This window comes from Phyllopteryx taeniolatus, chromosome 2 (genome assembly GCF_024500385.1).
Source record: "Phyllopteryx taeniolatus isolate TA_2022b chromosome 2, UOR_Ptae_1.2, whole genome shotgun sequence".
Classification (NCBI taxonomy): Eukaryota; Metazoa; Chordata; class Actinopteri; order Syngnathiformes; family Syngnathidae; genus Phyllopteryx; species Phyllopteryx taeniolatus.
In genome coordinates this window covers 36,647,770-36,665,080 of record NC_084503.1, presented here as the reverse complement: position 1 = coordinate 36,665,080, position 17,311 = coordinate 36,647,770, and the positions used below count along the sequence as shown (strand labels likewise).

General features: G+C 40.2%; 1 protein-coding gene across 4 annotated transcripts in view; it reads right to left on the bottom strand.

The window, feature by feature from the left end:
* Positions 1-15,384, bottom strand: part of hipk3b (homeodomain interacting protein kinase 3b) — a 40,915-nt gene extending 25,531 nt beyond the window's left edge. For 3 of the 4 annotated variants that reach the window (XM_061766037.1, XM_061766038.1, XM_061766040.1), the window contains exons 1-2: positions 15,011-15,384; positions 3,924-5,247 (exon numbers count right to left, since the gene is read on the bottom strand). In XM_061766037.1, coding sequence (XP_061622021.1) covers positions 3,924-5,247; positions 15,011-15,083 — 1,397 coding nt within the window. In that variant the 5' untranslated portion in view covers positions 15,084-15,384. The remainder of the gene's footprint in view (positions 1-3,923; positions 5,248-15,010) is intronic. The other variant, XM_061766039.1, reaches the window with a different exon arrangement.
* Positions 15,385-17,311: the final 1,927 nt, after the last annotated feature.

Here is a 17,311-nt window from a genome sequence, read left to right as displayed (position 1 = left end):
AGGGGGGTATAATTGTGAAATAGGGCAAGTTTACTTTTTCCCCCCCCCTTTATTTTGCTATGGCTGGGAACATTCATGCATATGCAGGAGGCGAGCATCTTCGAAGATTACTCTTTGGTGCTAATCCAAATTAAGAATGCTTAACTGTGGCGGAGGTTTGCGTTCCACTGGGTGCGTTTCTAGTTAATTGTGTTTTTTTTTTCCTACTTTGACCAGCAAGGTGGCTTTGCTGTAAAAAAATTAATTATCTTTGTCTGTTCAGTCTACTGTTACTTCCTACTTCTTTTGCTTTAGTTTGTATTGCTATTTAACTGATCTACAATGATGACATATTTAGTTCTTACACAATGAACCTCATCATAGACATTAAAGCCTCTGAATCTTGTTTTCAGCCAGAAGTTACCATCTTGTCATATTCCCCACTAAATCGATTGAATTTATTGGCCCACCACACATATAAGTTTAATGCCACAGCTGCCCTAAATTTACAGTACCGTGATAGTAATTATAAAAATTTCTTTCCATAACAGTTATTACAACTGTCACTTTTTGTGACAGGTGGTCTAATAACTTTATAGTTACTCTGCACACCTCTGAAGAAACGTGTGCATGTGCATTCTGTTGTTATGGAGATTAAACCTCCAAGACTGAAACAACAAAGCTAAGTACAATCTTCCAATAGTTGCCCGAGTACACACACAGTTTAAGGAACATGTTTTTCTGTCCCTGGTAACACCTTTGCTTGTGGTTGCCAACTACAACATAAGTCCTTTAGTCCTGACTGATCTCATTTCCAAGGTGAAACCTCCCAAGTATTCTTTAGACATGTCACCCTAAAGCCATTAATTTATTGAAAGACCAATAACAATGTGAAAGTTTGAAGACCATTCTTAAATGAACTACATTTTACCTTTTTTTAAAACAAAAAAACAATGTTAAAGTGGAAATATATGGATTTTCCAATTGCAAACTACCAAACTGTTCAAATGTATGTAAACTGTGCAATAGGCTGGTTTCTTACAAAATGTTGAATAGCAAATGAACAGTATATCCATTAATTGAGGTGTAAAATTGACCAGTAACAATTTAACAACGGACAAAAACACTAATTCTTCAGTGAATGACGTGAGAACTGAGTAGAATGTCAAGCTCTCCTTTCATCGCCTTCTAGCTGCTTATCCATCTACTGAAGAAGACTGGCTAGCATACCCATGAGCTATTTTAAGAATTCTTTACCCACATCCTTAAACATGTTTCTCCCTTGAAGTATGCTGTGCATCGTTTCTACAAAGCAGGCACAGTTTTGTGTTTTTATCGCAACAGCTATTTACATAACATTCAGTCATTTCATTTCAGCAATACTTCAGTTTCTGTTGGGAGTGGAGGACAGTTTTCTGGGTACACTGGAACATTTTCAATGTTGTCTAATGGTTTGCCCTATCTGTTGTCTAATGTTTTGCCCTATCTGTCATCTGTATACTGTAGGTTGACTTTCAATATAAACAGTACTTGTACACTTTAAAATATTATCTGTTAATTGCAGCCACATTTATTTCCAGGCATTAGCATAAAAAAGTAGAGCAGCAGAATGACATGAATGGTTGGGCAGTTTCCACTATTTTGGGACGTCGTTCTACAAGATTTTAGTGTGTGTCTGTAAGATTGTTGTCTATTCACCGAGAAGAACTTCAGTGACGTCAAAGCTCACAGGTCACTGATGATGGATGAGAGGGCCTGGCTCACAATCTCTAGATTTCTCCCATTGTTTTGAAGTTTGTGTAACAATGTACATACAAGAAACAAAGTACAGTACTTCATCTGCACATAGTTTAAAAAAAAAAAAAAATGTCCAGGTGTATATCTGAACCGCTTTAGGTAACCACTCCTCCAATACAGTGGTTGAGAACCACCAAACAAAGTAGAATGTAGAAAAGGAGGACGATAAAAAGTCCTGTCAGCCATCTGGCTGTCATAGACCAGAACTAATTTCCTGGAACCATAAATCAGTAACTTTTTTCCACATTTCAGAAAAGTTTCACATCAGACAACGTTGTCAAAAACAATCCCAGTTCCACCACTTTTGCACTTTGTTCTGCCACTACTGCTTTGAATGTGAGAGGTTCTTGCATATTCCCAGTCCCAGTCTGCTAAAATATGCCCTCTGTTTTCAAAGACCACTGTTTTCAGCATTCAGACTGACGCGGTAGGCCTAGTGCAATCGTGTTCATTTTCACTTTTCACTTCTCATTCACCAAAGCAAGTTTGTTGTCACTACAAAGGGTTTATTTAAATGGGCCCTCAAATCTTTTCTCTCTCAGTCCATACCATACCATTACACAAAGATTCTTGGAAAAACCTTTGATGGTTAAAAAACAACCAAATGCAAGCATAGGAGAAAACAAAACAAAAGCAGTCTTTATACTTCGTGATGTTAATGGTTAAGTCTCCATGAACCATTTGTTTCCTGATGAATAAAAGCTGAATCAACACCAATGTTTATGGCATATCTTAGTTTCCTTTTCATCAAAGTATGTACGTTGCACTTTGTCAGTGTGCAGGACATGTGAAATACTTAAATGGATCGCAAACGTAGAACATGAAAACAAAAAGCAATGTGGTAAATGTGTCCTTAAAGTGTGCTCCATTCTTACAGTGCAAAGTCTGAGGCTACCACTGCAACTTTAAATGACCTCAAAAGACCTTGACAATGCTGTTTGAGTAAATATGAAAAGCATTTCCGGATGGTGCACAAGTTCTGGTTTCTAACTGTTTGTCCATAGTATCAAGCCCTTCTGTAATGATAGGCACTCCTGTAGTGTACATCTGTTTAAAAAGGACTCAAAAAGGGCCTCCTCCTTATGTCAAAAAGTCACACTTCAAGACTATGGCCACCGTATATACACCACCGTATATACACCAATCCATTTTGGGATACTTTCAATGTACTACAACTATGAAATAAACATGCCTTACTTCCCAGAAATGTACTGAGTTGAGACATTCTACTGTATGTATTATGTATGCACTGTATCCGTTTAGGGAGAAGTTTTTAGGCATCACAAATTTGCTCTGGTGTTTTCCTGCTTCCTGGAAAATAATCTTAATGAGGTATCGTGTTTTTTTGTACTCCGTTATTAATTCATATCATTATTCACTTTTGGTACTTGTTGCGCCCATTCATGCTGCCCACTGTGTCAGTATAAACACCAAAAGCCAAATATGTGTTGTTGTTGTTTATTGAGCAGGACTACGCATGTAGAGTTTTTACTTCGGGTTCCTGCAAAGCCTTGGGAGAATAAAGAAACTACACATTTCCTAAATGCACGTCACCGTCTTTGACGTAAAAGAAAACACAAAAAAACATAACTCAAACTTCCATAATTAAAAAGCTTCAAATTGCAGAGCTAATAATAGTTTCTGCTATTAAAATGCAACTACCTCGAAGGAATATCATTTAGTAATTTATTGCCAAGCCTTTTTCTTGATGTAATCTAATTACCCAAACAATGTTGGGGTTAGCATTGAAATACTGCTGCATGATTTTCTCACTACCATAAAATAATAACAATAAATCCTGTTGGCAATTAAGGCATGACGTTAAAAGCAATCAACGATTGAATCCATTTATTTCCAGAACACATTTCTTTCCCAGGCTCTGGAGCCTGAAAATCCGCTATAATAAACACTGTGGAGTAACTTTTTTTTCCAGACTACAGTGGTATGTGGCTCCTTGGAGTTGGCAGGATGTTGTGCAGCATGGGAGACATTTCCTTGTTTTGCCAGAGGAAGGACATTTTTAAACCAACAGTTTTACCTCCACAAGATGCTTAACACGCCCGCAGTTGTACTAAAGTGAATGTTTGAAGCAATCAAACAATTTCATGAAAACAGCAAAAAGTGTGTGTTTACTGCTTTGTACTCACCTATAGTACCGAGACTGGAGGTACGTGGAGCAAACTGCTTTGGACACGTGGCTGGCTGAGCCAAAGTCTATCACCTTCACCCTGTAGGGTTGCCTTATCGGCTCCACCAGCATAATGTTCTCAGGTTTGAGGTCTGCATGAATCAGACCCATAGTCTTCAACTTTTTCAGAGCCGTGGCCACCTGCTGTAGTACAGGTCTGATCACTTTCAGGGGCAGTGGGCTGAACTTGTTCTGCTTTAGAAAATCATACAGGTTCTGCTCGAGCATCTCGAACACAAGGCAGGTGTGGCTGCGGTGTTGGAAGCATTCAAAGGCTCGCACCAGGTTGTGTTCGTCTGCGTTCTCCCCACTCAGACGCGCAAGGATGCCTACTTCTATTTGACCTTGTCGGGCGTATGACGGATGGTTCTTCAGGATCTTTATGGCCACTACCTCACCCGTGCCTCTTTTCCAGCACTTTACAACCTGTCCAAATGTGCCCCGTCCCAAGAAATCCAGCACTTCGTAAGTATTCTTCAGGGAGCAAAGAACCTCATGCTGTACTACTTGATAGTCCCCGTCACATCCTCCCGCTCCCCCTGCAGCACCAACACCCACGGGTCCTGCAGCTTGCTTGGAAGTCCCCCCTCCAGTCCCCACGGCCGCAGTCGCTGCAGCTGTGTTTCCTACATTCGTTGTTTGCAACATGGCAGGCAACATTGACAGTTCCTCCACAATCTGCATGGTGCTCCCTCGATTATCCAGCTCCTCACTTTTACGTTTCAGTCCACATCGCTGAGAGCTGTCAGCCGAGTTCAAACCTCCACAGTCTGCTTCTGTGTCACCCTCCTCCTCCTCCTTCTCCTCCTCCTCTCCACCTCCCTCACCTCCTCCGCTGCAGCCCTCTCCCCTTCCCCCTCCTCCTGCCCCTGTTGCTCCACTGCTGCCCCCACTTGCTGTGGCCGTCTTCTGCTGCTGATAATCCTGGCCCTGCTTGTGGACAATCCCTGTGTTCTGCCGCTGCTGGACCGCAGATGTGCCCGATCCTCCACCTCTTTTCCCGGGCTGTTGTCTCTGGATGCCCGGCACTATTACTGTCTTCACGGGGTACACTTGTCCTCCAAACACTTTTGCACCCGCCGTAAAGTCTTGGCTCAAGAACGAGCGGGCTTTCGTCGGGTGCACAATACCAAGGTTTCGTCTGTTCAGATAAGTCCACGGATGTGCTCTCTCATGGTACACACAGCTGCTGGGCTCAACTTTGAGTTTCTTCACACCGCTAAAGGCACTTGTCTGGGTTTGATAAATGTGTGGTGGGTAAACCAAGACTTGTGAGGCCATACCTGTAAGGAAAAGAGTAAAACAAATAAATTAAAAAAAAAACATTAGGGGTCAATAATTTATTATGAAGCCTTGGAATATCATTTTAGTATTTTAACATGAATAACCCTAATAAGGACAACCGGATAATGGATTGATGCATAGTTCCGGAAATAAAAAAAATAACTAAAAAGTATTAAGTATACAAATGTGCAAAAAGTGCATAAGATTGCTGAGTTGATATTTTTCTATTAAAAATGATTTGGGTTTGAGGATCTCTCTTTTGGGTTTACCTTTCTTTTACCAATATTGTGATAATACATTTGTGATTTGATTTGTCATACCCTTTCATCTCAACTAAGAGAATAAGCTGCAGTGGAGCACCTTTCAACTGACATTTATCCACTGTGAGCCCACCAACACCTCCACACAGAAGATGACTAACGTTGCAAAGGTTTGCCTGACCTTTTCCTGTGGTTGAAATACATCCTACTGCATGCCTCCAGGCAACCAATAGGGACGGAAAGCATCAGCGGAAGACAACCAAACAAAAATAAAGTCACAAGGCAACAATGGGTGCAGATGGACATCACCCACTTCATGTTTACTGAGCCCATGGGACCTTATTAGATCTGATGTTCTAATAACCATTAAAATGGGCAATGAAATATAATACAGTTTCTAATAAGGCTCTAATAAGGCTTCCTGACAGTGTGACCAGTGACTGGAGACACTGTGTGCCATCCTCGGACTCATGACCTACTTCAGCTCACTGACATGACAATGACAGTTCATTCTCAAGGTTTTAAGCACTTTTATCAACATTTGATCAAATAGGTTTACCTCCCTACACTTTTCTACACTTGGTGTCTATTACCTTGGTGTTCTAAACCTGAGAGGAGAGAAAATATCTATAAATTTGCTATGTAGGGCTTTTAAAAACTAGAAATTACAGCCTGGGGCAGGGGCATTGACAGTTGCAATGTCAGTGAATCATGAATCAGAGGGCTAAAGCATTAATAGAAAGGCTGGGCGATTAATCGAGTTTATTGCTATATTTAGCCACATTTCTGACCCTTCAAGAAACCATTTTTCAAAAATGTGACAAGCAGGTTTAATTCCCGCAAAGAAGCAGACAATATGAGCGGAACATTTCCAGACACATGGTGGCCATTTCTAAGTTGCAAAAACAGTAAAGAAACTAAATTTCTGTAAAGAAATAAAAGTATGTTTTTATTATTCCTGTACAATTTGGTTTAAGTTAATTCTCAGGAGAAATTGCTTGTCTGGTGGAGGGGAAATAAAAGCAAAACTTGTTTTGAATAATGTCATTATCACTGCTAGGGAGAAGTGGAAAAAAGCAATTAAAAATAGGATTTATGGGGAGAAAATCAGAGATTTCAATTTAAGGCCATTTTTCAGCCCTAATTAATAGTGTTATTTCATCTTAATTTTGTTGCGATCTGCAAGCAATCCTGTGCTTTTTTCCACCCCAAGCAAAAAAACACACCTGCTAATCGCCTTTTTCGCCATATGATACCCCCCAATATAAGACTGTAGTTATTGTCTTTAGTCAGGTTAACCCAAGAAGCCATAATTCTAAATCAGAACTACTGAAAGCAGTAGCATGAAAATGGGTTTGAGTTTATGGGTCTATGGTTTATACAAGCAACAACAAACATCTCAGCACCCAGCAAGAAAAACCTGACAAAGACTCCCTTTTTTGGACAACCGAGAACATTCATTCACACATTCATAGCCCTGGAAGAGCTGCTAGGCAGAGAGACTCCTCTCCTCACACCAACAAATATACCATATACTTAAATTATGAAATGTCGGACAAAAAAATGAAGTATAGGGCCCTAATTGGTGGGAAGGGAAAAGAATGACAGCTGCTTCTATTATTATGAGCAGAGACCAAATACTCCCTTGGTCAACTATGAGGCTCCAACTGTGGCATTGCATTACAGCCTTCAAAGCTGCAGAAGCTTTCAACCAACCTTGACCTGCTAGATAATTACTCACTGGTGACCTTTTGACTGTAGTCCACTCGAAATTTAAACCGAGAAGAAAATAAACACTAGACACCTGTCCTCGACGAGCAAGTGGCACTGAGTGAGAAGACAACGTGCATTCAAAATAGATAAGAGTAATAGGAAATAAAACTAACAGCTGGCGGCTGTATGAATTAAAAGTTCAAACAAACTTGCAGTACGTCAATGCTAATATGGCCTCTGTAAAGCGCAATCACCCACCCAAGCCAAAGCAAAATTTTATCGGTATGAAACTACTTAACTTAATTGACAGCCGACATATCCCTGAATTTTTTTTGTAATTCATACGCGAGATAAAAAGTACAGTATGGTCATGGATGACCACATTCTCTCTCAAAGGGCATCCTCCAATTGTTTTCTGTATCACTACAATACACTATACAAAAGTTGTTCAACAATCTTGGTCCAATAATAAGGTCAACTCAAATGAAACTGGTGACTGTCTTTTGAATGACATTGAAGCTATGAGAAATTTAGTAACATGGATGCGAACAGACAGGAATTTGACTTTTTCTTGATTATTACTTTTGATGTTATGGAAGTCTCGCTCACTAGCTGAATGTTCTCAACACTTCAATGCCAGACTCACACTGAGCGGAATTGCCATAGTTTGTGGATGAAGCTCAACTTCCCAAAGCCGAGGTCTTCTTGTGGTTGTTCTTCGGACCGCAGGCTAGATGAGACTGAACCAACAGCACCTCTGCTGGTTGTGTTCAATTCGCGCATTCCAGGTGAACCTCGCCCCTCCTTGCTTAGGAACAACTGAGCCTTTCGGGGATGCTACTTTAATACGCAATCGTGATACTCAGCTGTTTGCAATTCACCTATTCACCTGTGGAATGTTAAAAACTATTTTTTTTTTTTGCATTCCTCAAGTTTCCCAGTCTTTTGTTGCCACTGTCCCAGCTTTTTTGGAATGTGTTTCAGGCATCAAATTCCCAATGAGAGAATACAATAACATTCATCAGTTTGAGTAGTAGTGTATTCAACTGAATATCGGTTGAAAAGGATTTGCAAATCAATGTACAGTGGAGCCTCGTTTTAACGGATATCAGAAGTAACAGACTGGCACAGTGAGCCACACGGCTAATTTACATGTGCACGCACAGTGGCTCACTGCGCTCTTGAAAATGGCCCACCGGGGTTCAAATCCCAGGTGGACAAGGTAAGTTCAGATGAACTTCTAAACATTTCAAACATTTTCAAGCTTTTTATAATTATTTACAGTAATTTTGTACTGTATTGTTTTTAGGCCACGAAAAAGTTTAAAACAATAATTTTGTACTGTATGGTTGTATTTAGATCATGAAAAAAGTGCTTCAATATAATCTATATTTATTTACATTATACACAACGTCGGCGGCACGGTGGACAACTGCCTTACAGTTCTGAGGACAGGGGTTCAAATCCCGGCTCCCCCTGTGTGGAGTTTGCATGTTTTCCCCGTGCCTGGGTGGGTTTTCTCCGGGCACACCGGTTTCCTCCCACATCCCAAAAGCATGCGCGGTAGGTTGATTGAAGACTCGAAATTGGCCGTAAGTGTGAATGTGAGTGCGAATGCTTGTTTGTTTCTATGTGCCCCGCAATTGGGTGGCGACCGGTTCAGGTTGTACGCCGCCTCCATCCCGAAGATAGCTGGGATAGGCTCCAGCAGCCTGCGACCCTAGTGCGCATAAGCGGTAAAGGAAATGGATGGACGGACGGATGGATGGATGGATACACAACTTCGTTGGAATTTGGGTTTGTACAAACTGTGTTTGACATGATTAAGAGAATTTAAGTATCGGAAACTACACCATCTCATCTATGCAGTGAGTCAGCTAGCACAGGCAAAAACTCACGATGGCCATGTGGTTTGACTTCACTATTAGAAATAAGACAAAAGCTGGTGTGTTCATTGCAGATAACACTTGAACATGTGAGAAAGAAATGTACCATAGCTCAGCACCATGTTAAAGGGGAAATTATAAAAACAGTTGACAAAAAGCATGAAAATGGCTTTACAACAAAGAGTGGGCTTAAGTATGTTTTTATTTCTTAACATTTAATGTGCTGTGCCTAATTAATATACTATATACCCTTCAATATGTACATTAACCGTGTGTAGTTTGCCTGTTTGAGCAGGGCTTCTGCAATCATCAGAACCCACAGATTGTCTATGACTAACTAATATAAAGCTGTGAGTGACTCAACATGACCATTATTAAGTCCAAAGTCAGTGGGCAAATCTTAGACTAATAGTAGCAATGTTTCTACTTGCAATCCCTCTGCCTATCAACAGGGGCACTGCAAACATTCACAGCTCAACAGCCTCACAACATTCCCAACGTCTTGTGAAAAAGATATTCTTTGCTCAAAAGCCTCTCTATTTTCCAAGGAATGTGAGCACATGGCATTTCAATTGTGAACTTATGACTAACATTTAAAGTCCTCAGCTTGTTGGATTAGTTCTCGTACACAGTCAATAAATACAGCGGACAAAATGCTCTACCATTGGGCTGAGCCATGGAGGGACAAGCAGTATAAACTGACATCTGTGAAAAAAGGGACAGCTGGAACCAAGAGACAGCATCACACTTTAGACCAACACTGCTGTGTGACACGTCATGCCTCTAATTATGAACCGCTAAAAGGCCTTGTAAAAATCCCACACTGGGTGGGCAGTGACTGCTTGGTTGGTTAATAACAAACACACCGACCATAGAGTGGTTAATAACAAACACACCGACCATAGAGTGCAGGGTACTATTGTTAAAGTGCTGCTATGACTATCATAAAATCATTTTCTGCATAGACTGTGCACAATACACATGATTGCTACCACGGTGTTCATATCCTCCCATCACAGTTGGGAGCGCGGGCGAATCAAAATGCCTCAAAATACATTTGAAAATCAGAATGGTGAAGTAACTGTATGTGTCATGTAAACAGATTAGACCGTTGACTGTGTGTGTATTTGGCTATTTGCTGGTAGATTATAACCCGGTATATCATAAAAATCATTTTGGACACTATCAACAAAGGCTAGTTTGCATTTATCACCACAGTTTCATTGACTAGTTCCTAAACCAATATTCTTCCTGATTACATTCTAGTAGGGTTGTATCGATACACCAAAGTTAACATTCAATTTGTATATCGATTTCTGACCCACAGGACAATACAATACGATTTGTGATATCAAATTTGTGAAGTCAAACTAGCCATGTTTCTTCCTCTCCTACAGTCTGCTTTCCTCACGTAGTTGAAAATAACTAGCATTAGTAGTAGCCACAGTTTTGCTCACTCCGGTCAGATGACACTGTCATCAAATGATTCAGACCAGAGAAAGTGAACAATAGATGTGGACGCACCGGCAGTTTCAACTGGTTTCAATTTCTACCGCAGCATTATCTGGAAACTCACAGCAAAAACTAAAATTATGTAGATGACTATTCAATCTTTACACCTAGTCAACCCCTAAATATTTTTTACTTGTTTGAAAATCTTTGTATTTCTTGATTAACGTTCTCACCCATTCCTTCACAAAAAGCAGATTTGGTCTTCCAATCAAATTATCTGACTGATCTTCAAATAAACACTGCCTCTGTCCTGTGCTACTAAGAATGTTTAATGTTTACTTCTGGTGGAAATGTTCCACCCATCTGCATAGCTTTCCACAGAAATTCCAAGCTTGTCATGGTGCTCACTGTTATATTTTCCACCTTAAATGCAGAGGAGGTTACTGAGAAAACAGTCTTTACGTGGAAACACAGTGCAAGCACATTGCAGACCCAGTGTGGTGTGACAAACACTTTCTTAATTTCATCTCCTAAAGCCTTGCTATAGATAACCTAAAGAATTTGATATATAGGCCACAGACACGAGTGTCGAAGAGATTAAGAACTACAAATTGCTGCATTACGAACATAAATGTTTTGAGACAGTGGGCTATGGGAAGAAGACTCCCTTACTTATTAGAACTGAGAAGCAAGGATAAGAAGTAAAATGGAACAAGTCTGGGAAAGTATTAACTTAGAACCTCTTTGTGTTTAAAGACACAGTATGTGACGACAGAGGAAAAAATAGAAGCAGCCGAGTTTTAAAAAGCCGCATTTTTGCTTTAGGTCACTAATAAGTACAGTGGTACCTCGACTTATTAGTTTTTCGAAATGTGAGCTGTTGCTTGGCTGTTTGTTGTCTTGGGTTATAAGTGCGTTCAGACCCTCCACTGCTTGATGGTGGCAACAAATGTCACAACATCCGGCCACCATCAATTCCATTGGTTTCCTTGCAGTGGAAAGAAAATACATTAGGGACAGTCATGTTTTCTAATTGCATTTTCTGTTTGTTTCCCAAATTCTTTTTTTCTACCTATGGGTTCTAAGAAAGTGAGAAGAAACTGATGATGGCCATTGAACTAAAACATGAAATTATAGAAAAATATGACCAATGTGAGCATGTAGTTTACTTGGTGAAGTAGTAAAGTAGTACGAGCGTAGCACTTCTACAATGTCTGCTATACTGAAGCAAAAAAAAAAAGTCATTTAAAAACTACAACACCAGCCAAGGGTGTTAAAATCATTTCTAAGCTGCGGACAGAGGACCATGAAAAGATGGCGAAGCTGCTGTTGGTATGGTTGACTGAGTAGAAAGCTCACGTGAGATACTGTGACGGAGAGTTTCATGTGAGAATGCACGAGCCATTTACGCTGATTTGCGTTAGCAGACTCCAGGCACTTCAATGGACGAGGCACTGGTCGATTTGTTTAAAGGCAGTCGGGGCTCGTTCAAGAATTTTAAAAGGAGGACCGGAATTCATTCTGTCGTTAGGCATGGTGCATCAACGAGCACAAATGTGAAGCCAGTGGAGGATTACCACAAAACGTTTTGTTGAAATGATAGCAGCCAAAGGATACGTCCCCTAAAAAGTCTTAAACTGTGACGAGAAGGCTCACCTCAAAGAAGATGTTAAGGAGGACTTTCATAACAATACAGGAGAAGAAGATGCCAGGTCACAAACCCATGATAGATATCTAATGTCTACGAAAAGTTCAACTTTATAAGAAAAAAAACCTGATTATTTACATTTAAAGTTATTTACATTATGTATTACTGATTGTTTCTATACAGTGCTAAACTACTGAGTGCAATTTTTCCTAATAAAAACATGTTTTTAAAAATTGGGGTGGTTTTTTTTGGGGGGGGTGGAACAGATTAATTGCATTTCCATTAATTTCAATGGGTTAAGATGATTTGAGTGTTTTGAGATACAACCGTGGTCATGGAACAAATTGAACTATAATGGTGAACATGTCTCATCAATTTACCCAAAAATGTCAGTGTGAAATTGTCAGTGTGAAATTCGGGCTTGTTTAATTGAACACAAAGCTATACGCGCAGGGAGCCATGACTAATTCTGTCGTACGAATGGCAAATAGATACACAGGTTTATTGTTCTGCGTGTCACTATATGTCACTGGCACAGACAAATGAACAAAGATATATTTTTAATTATGATCTAATAATTTTCAGACTAACTAAATGAAATTGGATAACTTCCCGCGGCACCCCTGATGATCTCTCGTGCCACACAGGTTGGGAATTACTGTGCTTAGTGAAACTATTAGAAACAGCTCTCAGTGTGATGCAGTGCATCAAACATTGTCTTCCATCCATCCATCCATCCATTTTCTGAGCAGCTTCTCCTCACTAGGGTCGCGGGCGTGCTGGAGCCTATCCCAGCTGTCATCGGGCAGGAGGCGGGGTACACCCTGAACTGGTTGCCAGCCAATTGCAGGGCACATAGGAACAAACAACCATTCGCACTCACAGTCATGCCTACGGGCAATTTAGAGTCTCCAATTCATGCATGTTTTTGGGATGTGGGAGGAAACCGGAGTGCCCAGAGAAAACCCACGCAGGCACGGGGAGAACATGCAAACTCCACACAGGCGGGGCCGGGGATTGAACCCGGGTCCTCAGAACTGTGAGGCTGACGCTCTAACCAGTCGGCCACCATGCCGCCCAAACATTCTCTTATCCCACATAATTTTTTTTTTGGGGGGGGGGGAATCTTGCAAAAGCTAAATGAATTTGTTCTTTTCAGTTTGTCAGAAAATCTGTACCAAATTTCCTTCACTTTTTACAGATATTACAAGCATTGTTTTCACCAAATCCCTTCTTTACATACATCGAACAATACTATTTATAATTGGTTACACCGTCATATTACTGCAATAAAATATTGTATTCCGATACCACCGCATCCAGTTTTTTACGACCACTGGGCTTTATCTTGTCAACTCAAATGCGACCGGATACACTCGTTACCGTGGCGACGACAACAAGAGTGGAGCGCGCCGACTTTCTATTATAAGGACAAAATGGGGCAAAACGTGTGTTAGTGGTCACCAGTGCTCAGTACAGGAGAGGACGCTCGTTTAAGGCTTATTTGAGGTATGTTCACTTACATTTAATACGATACGGCTCACAAGCAGGCAATAAAATGTTATGTAACCTAGCAAGCGAGTGGTAGCACGAACGGTTGGACGTAAACATGCCTCCGTTCTGTCGAATCATGCTCTAACGTTTCGGTGTGGGTGAAGTAATTTAATTACAATAAAGTCATTTAATTACAATAAAGTAATTTAATTACAGTAAGTTAGCGCCCATTATTTCTGTCATGTTGTAATGTTGGTTTGACCTGACTGATTAGAATACACGATCTAACTCGAGCAGTTATTTCCAACCTTTATGGAGCCAAGGAACATATTTTACAATTGAAATATATCACGGAACACCAACAAACAAAAATGTCACAAAAAGTGGATACATTAATTACTGCCATCTAATAGAAGACCATTTATCATTTGTTGCGTCTGTCACTATGCCTCACTGGCATAAATAGATGAACAAATATACATTATTTATTGTGAATATAATTTGTTGAGCAATTAAGTACACAAGTGTATACAGGAAATGAACAGGTCATATAAATAGACACATTCCTCCATCTTGTGATCGGATCGGTTATCGTTTTTTTCAACTCGCCCCAAAAATCCTGATCGTGTAAAGCCTATATTCATTAGACCTACCTAACGTTGCGGCCGGTGAGTGGGAGAAAACCAGTCAGTCACGTAGTAATGTTTTTCTATTCTGAGAATCGAAATCTAAACATAATACGCAAAACGCAAATAGTGTCGATAGTCTGTTATTTGAACGCAAACTGTAGGATAGAATCCGGTTAAATATCAAGAGAATTTATGCACTCTCAATGCTTCGCTGAGCTCAAAAGTCTTCCGTGTTTGTGCGAGTTTTCGCCTGTCGACTGACGTCTTAAGATGTTAACCTCAAGTAAATGGATTGACATCGTTAACGAAAACGGGACTCACAATTCACAAATGACCCGGTCCGTTAAATCCACGCCGTAGAAATTGCTCTTCAAACATGTCATCACGATGTATAAATGGACGGTTCTCCATGACAACACCGACGTAAAAACACCAAGAATGCCCAAGACACTCGCGTTAATAATTACAACCGACGTCACAGTCACGTAGGCGTATATAGAATTTTCCTCTAAGTAGTGAATAGTTTATCTAACCAGGATTGTTTTGATACCACAAAGTCAAGATCGTGTGATAGCCAAGTTTGTTGGTAAGTTAGGGCAGTGTTACGTCACGACCAAACTGGTTTTAAAACGTGAAGCGAGACAATTATAATTACACACAAGGTGCGCCTCTCCACTTACCTTCACATAGAGTCACTATAAATACAATCCAGTGCTTCTCTGAACATGTTACGGATTTATAAATCCATAGCATGCCCAGTTCGCCTGCACTGCTGCCATCTTGTCCTAGACGACAGGAAGGGAGAGCTCCCCCTCGGCAAAGCCACCATCTCCCACATTTCAAACGTCATCTGAATCCCGCATACGAACATCCAGAAAGATCAAGCCGTGCTCGGGCGAGAGCTACGCAGTTCTAATGTGTCTCCCTCCACTTAGGGGAAGGTAGCCCATCTAGGAAAGGGTGGCCGTCCCCCCGTCTAGATGCGCTGCTCCGCAGCCCTGCTAGCCTCCAACATGTCTCTTTCCTCTCTGTCGTCGACCCAGAGTGAATGTTTGTGAGCTGACGGCATTAGCCAGACCAAAGCAATCCATCACAAAGAACGATCGATGCGAAAACACAGCCTAAAAACAGACCACTGTATACCTTAGTGGATATATAGCCATTTTAAAATACAATTATTTTCATCCTGTATGATCACGGGATTTGTGACAAGGTGGTACTGGTTCAGACCAAAGAAATGAATGGTTGATGACTCTGCAATCTTTTTGTTTGGTCTAGTTTTTGGGTTGTTGCCCAGGCACGCACACGCGCGTCTCCCGTGATTGTCAAATGTCCCATCCTACTGGTCAGAGAGGGGAACAGCACGTCTATAAATGCCGTACAATAGTCATGAAATTGGAGCTGTGGAAAACCCCCACAACACTTTGTGTCAAATTCCAGGATTTAGTTAACTTCCGATTAAATATTTTTGGAACTGTGGAATGTTTTTGCACACCAAATGCATCGTTGTAATTCCACGTGCAACCATTACCAAATTTCAATTTGTAATGTATTATACTGATTAGCGGCACAACAATTAATCGATTAATCGTCAACTAATCTACTATCAAATTAATCAACGTTAATCGATTATTAAAATTGTTAGTTACAGCCCTAATAGGCAAGTGATTATAGTCCCTCAGAGGGGAATTCAATTTACACTCAGCTGTATATACAGTACATTTTGTGTTGCACACCACACACATGGAACCAAATCACACACACGCAGGCAAGTGATGTCACAAACAGTGCTGCACTTCTTCAGCTGGGGGATGTGGACAGTGCCTTGCCCAAGGGCACCTTGACAGTAGCCAGCAAGGAGACTGGGAACTCTCCAACAACTAATTGCCATTTTTTACATTCTGAACCATGACCCTGGTTCCAAAGCCCAAGTCCTTATAGATGATGCTCTACCGCTGAGCTATACCTCTTTGCTTTTAATTTGATAGGTTGCCGGATGGATCATTCCAGAATTGCAAGACATTTCCTGTCCCTCCCATGAAGTTTAAAAACATTCATGCACAAAACATTAAAACATGCGCTTGTGTAAATTTCAGTTGTCCTCAGACAAAAGGAAGTGTACCTGGAGTAGTAGTGTTTCAGAAATAAGTACCAAATAGCTCTTAAACACCCCCTAAAATGTTTTTTTTTTCTTGTCCCTCCCTCTTGAAGACCAACTAACATATTCAATGTAAATATACAATGATTTTTAAATCAGCTTTTTTTTTAATGATTTTAGTGGATATGGGTTTCTTGTACCCGTTAAAGCATTTTGTTTTGTCACAGACATTACGCTCTGAATACACACAACCCTGTTACTAAAGACTTTTGACCTATATAGAAGAAGAGACAAAAAGTGAGCTACACGACTCAGCAGAAATTACATCAAGCTAATTACTCATTTCCATTTTTCACATTTTTTCCCCTCACTGTTTTCAGCTGCAATGGAGTGTGCAGCCATGTTACTCATATTATCAGAAAGAGACATAATAATATCAAAGCATTTCCTTTTTTATTCTATAGCTAAGTTTGCTCTTGACCAGTTAGCTTAGCAGTTAAAATTACTACACAAATTGAATTAGTTTTCAAATACAATCTAACTTTCTTTGTTTAATTATCAAGCATTTATTCAGCAATATTTTTTATATACATGTTTTGCAGGTGCCCTAGTGTCTGTAACAGCAGCACATGACAAATAAAAGGTCGCATTAAAAGTGTACCATTGATGGTTGAACTGGACGTAGTCAATTTTATGATGGGTTATTACCTGTTTTTCTTGAAAACATAACAAAAAAAAACAAAAACAAAAAAACTAGAAAATTGGATGTAAATACTGAAAAGCTGAAACTGAACTAAAATTTTGAAATGTAGATGTGAGATTTGGATTGCTTTGAATAGGTCAAGGAATGTGTAAGGAGGGAGTAATATTGTAAAATGTTTGT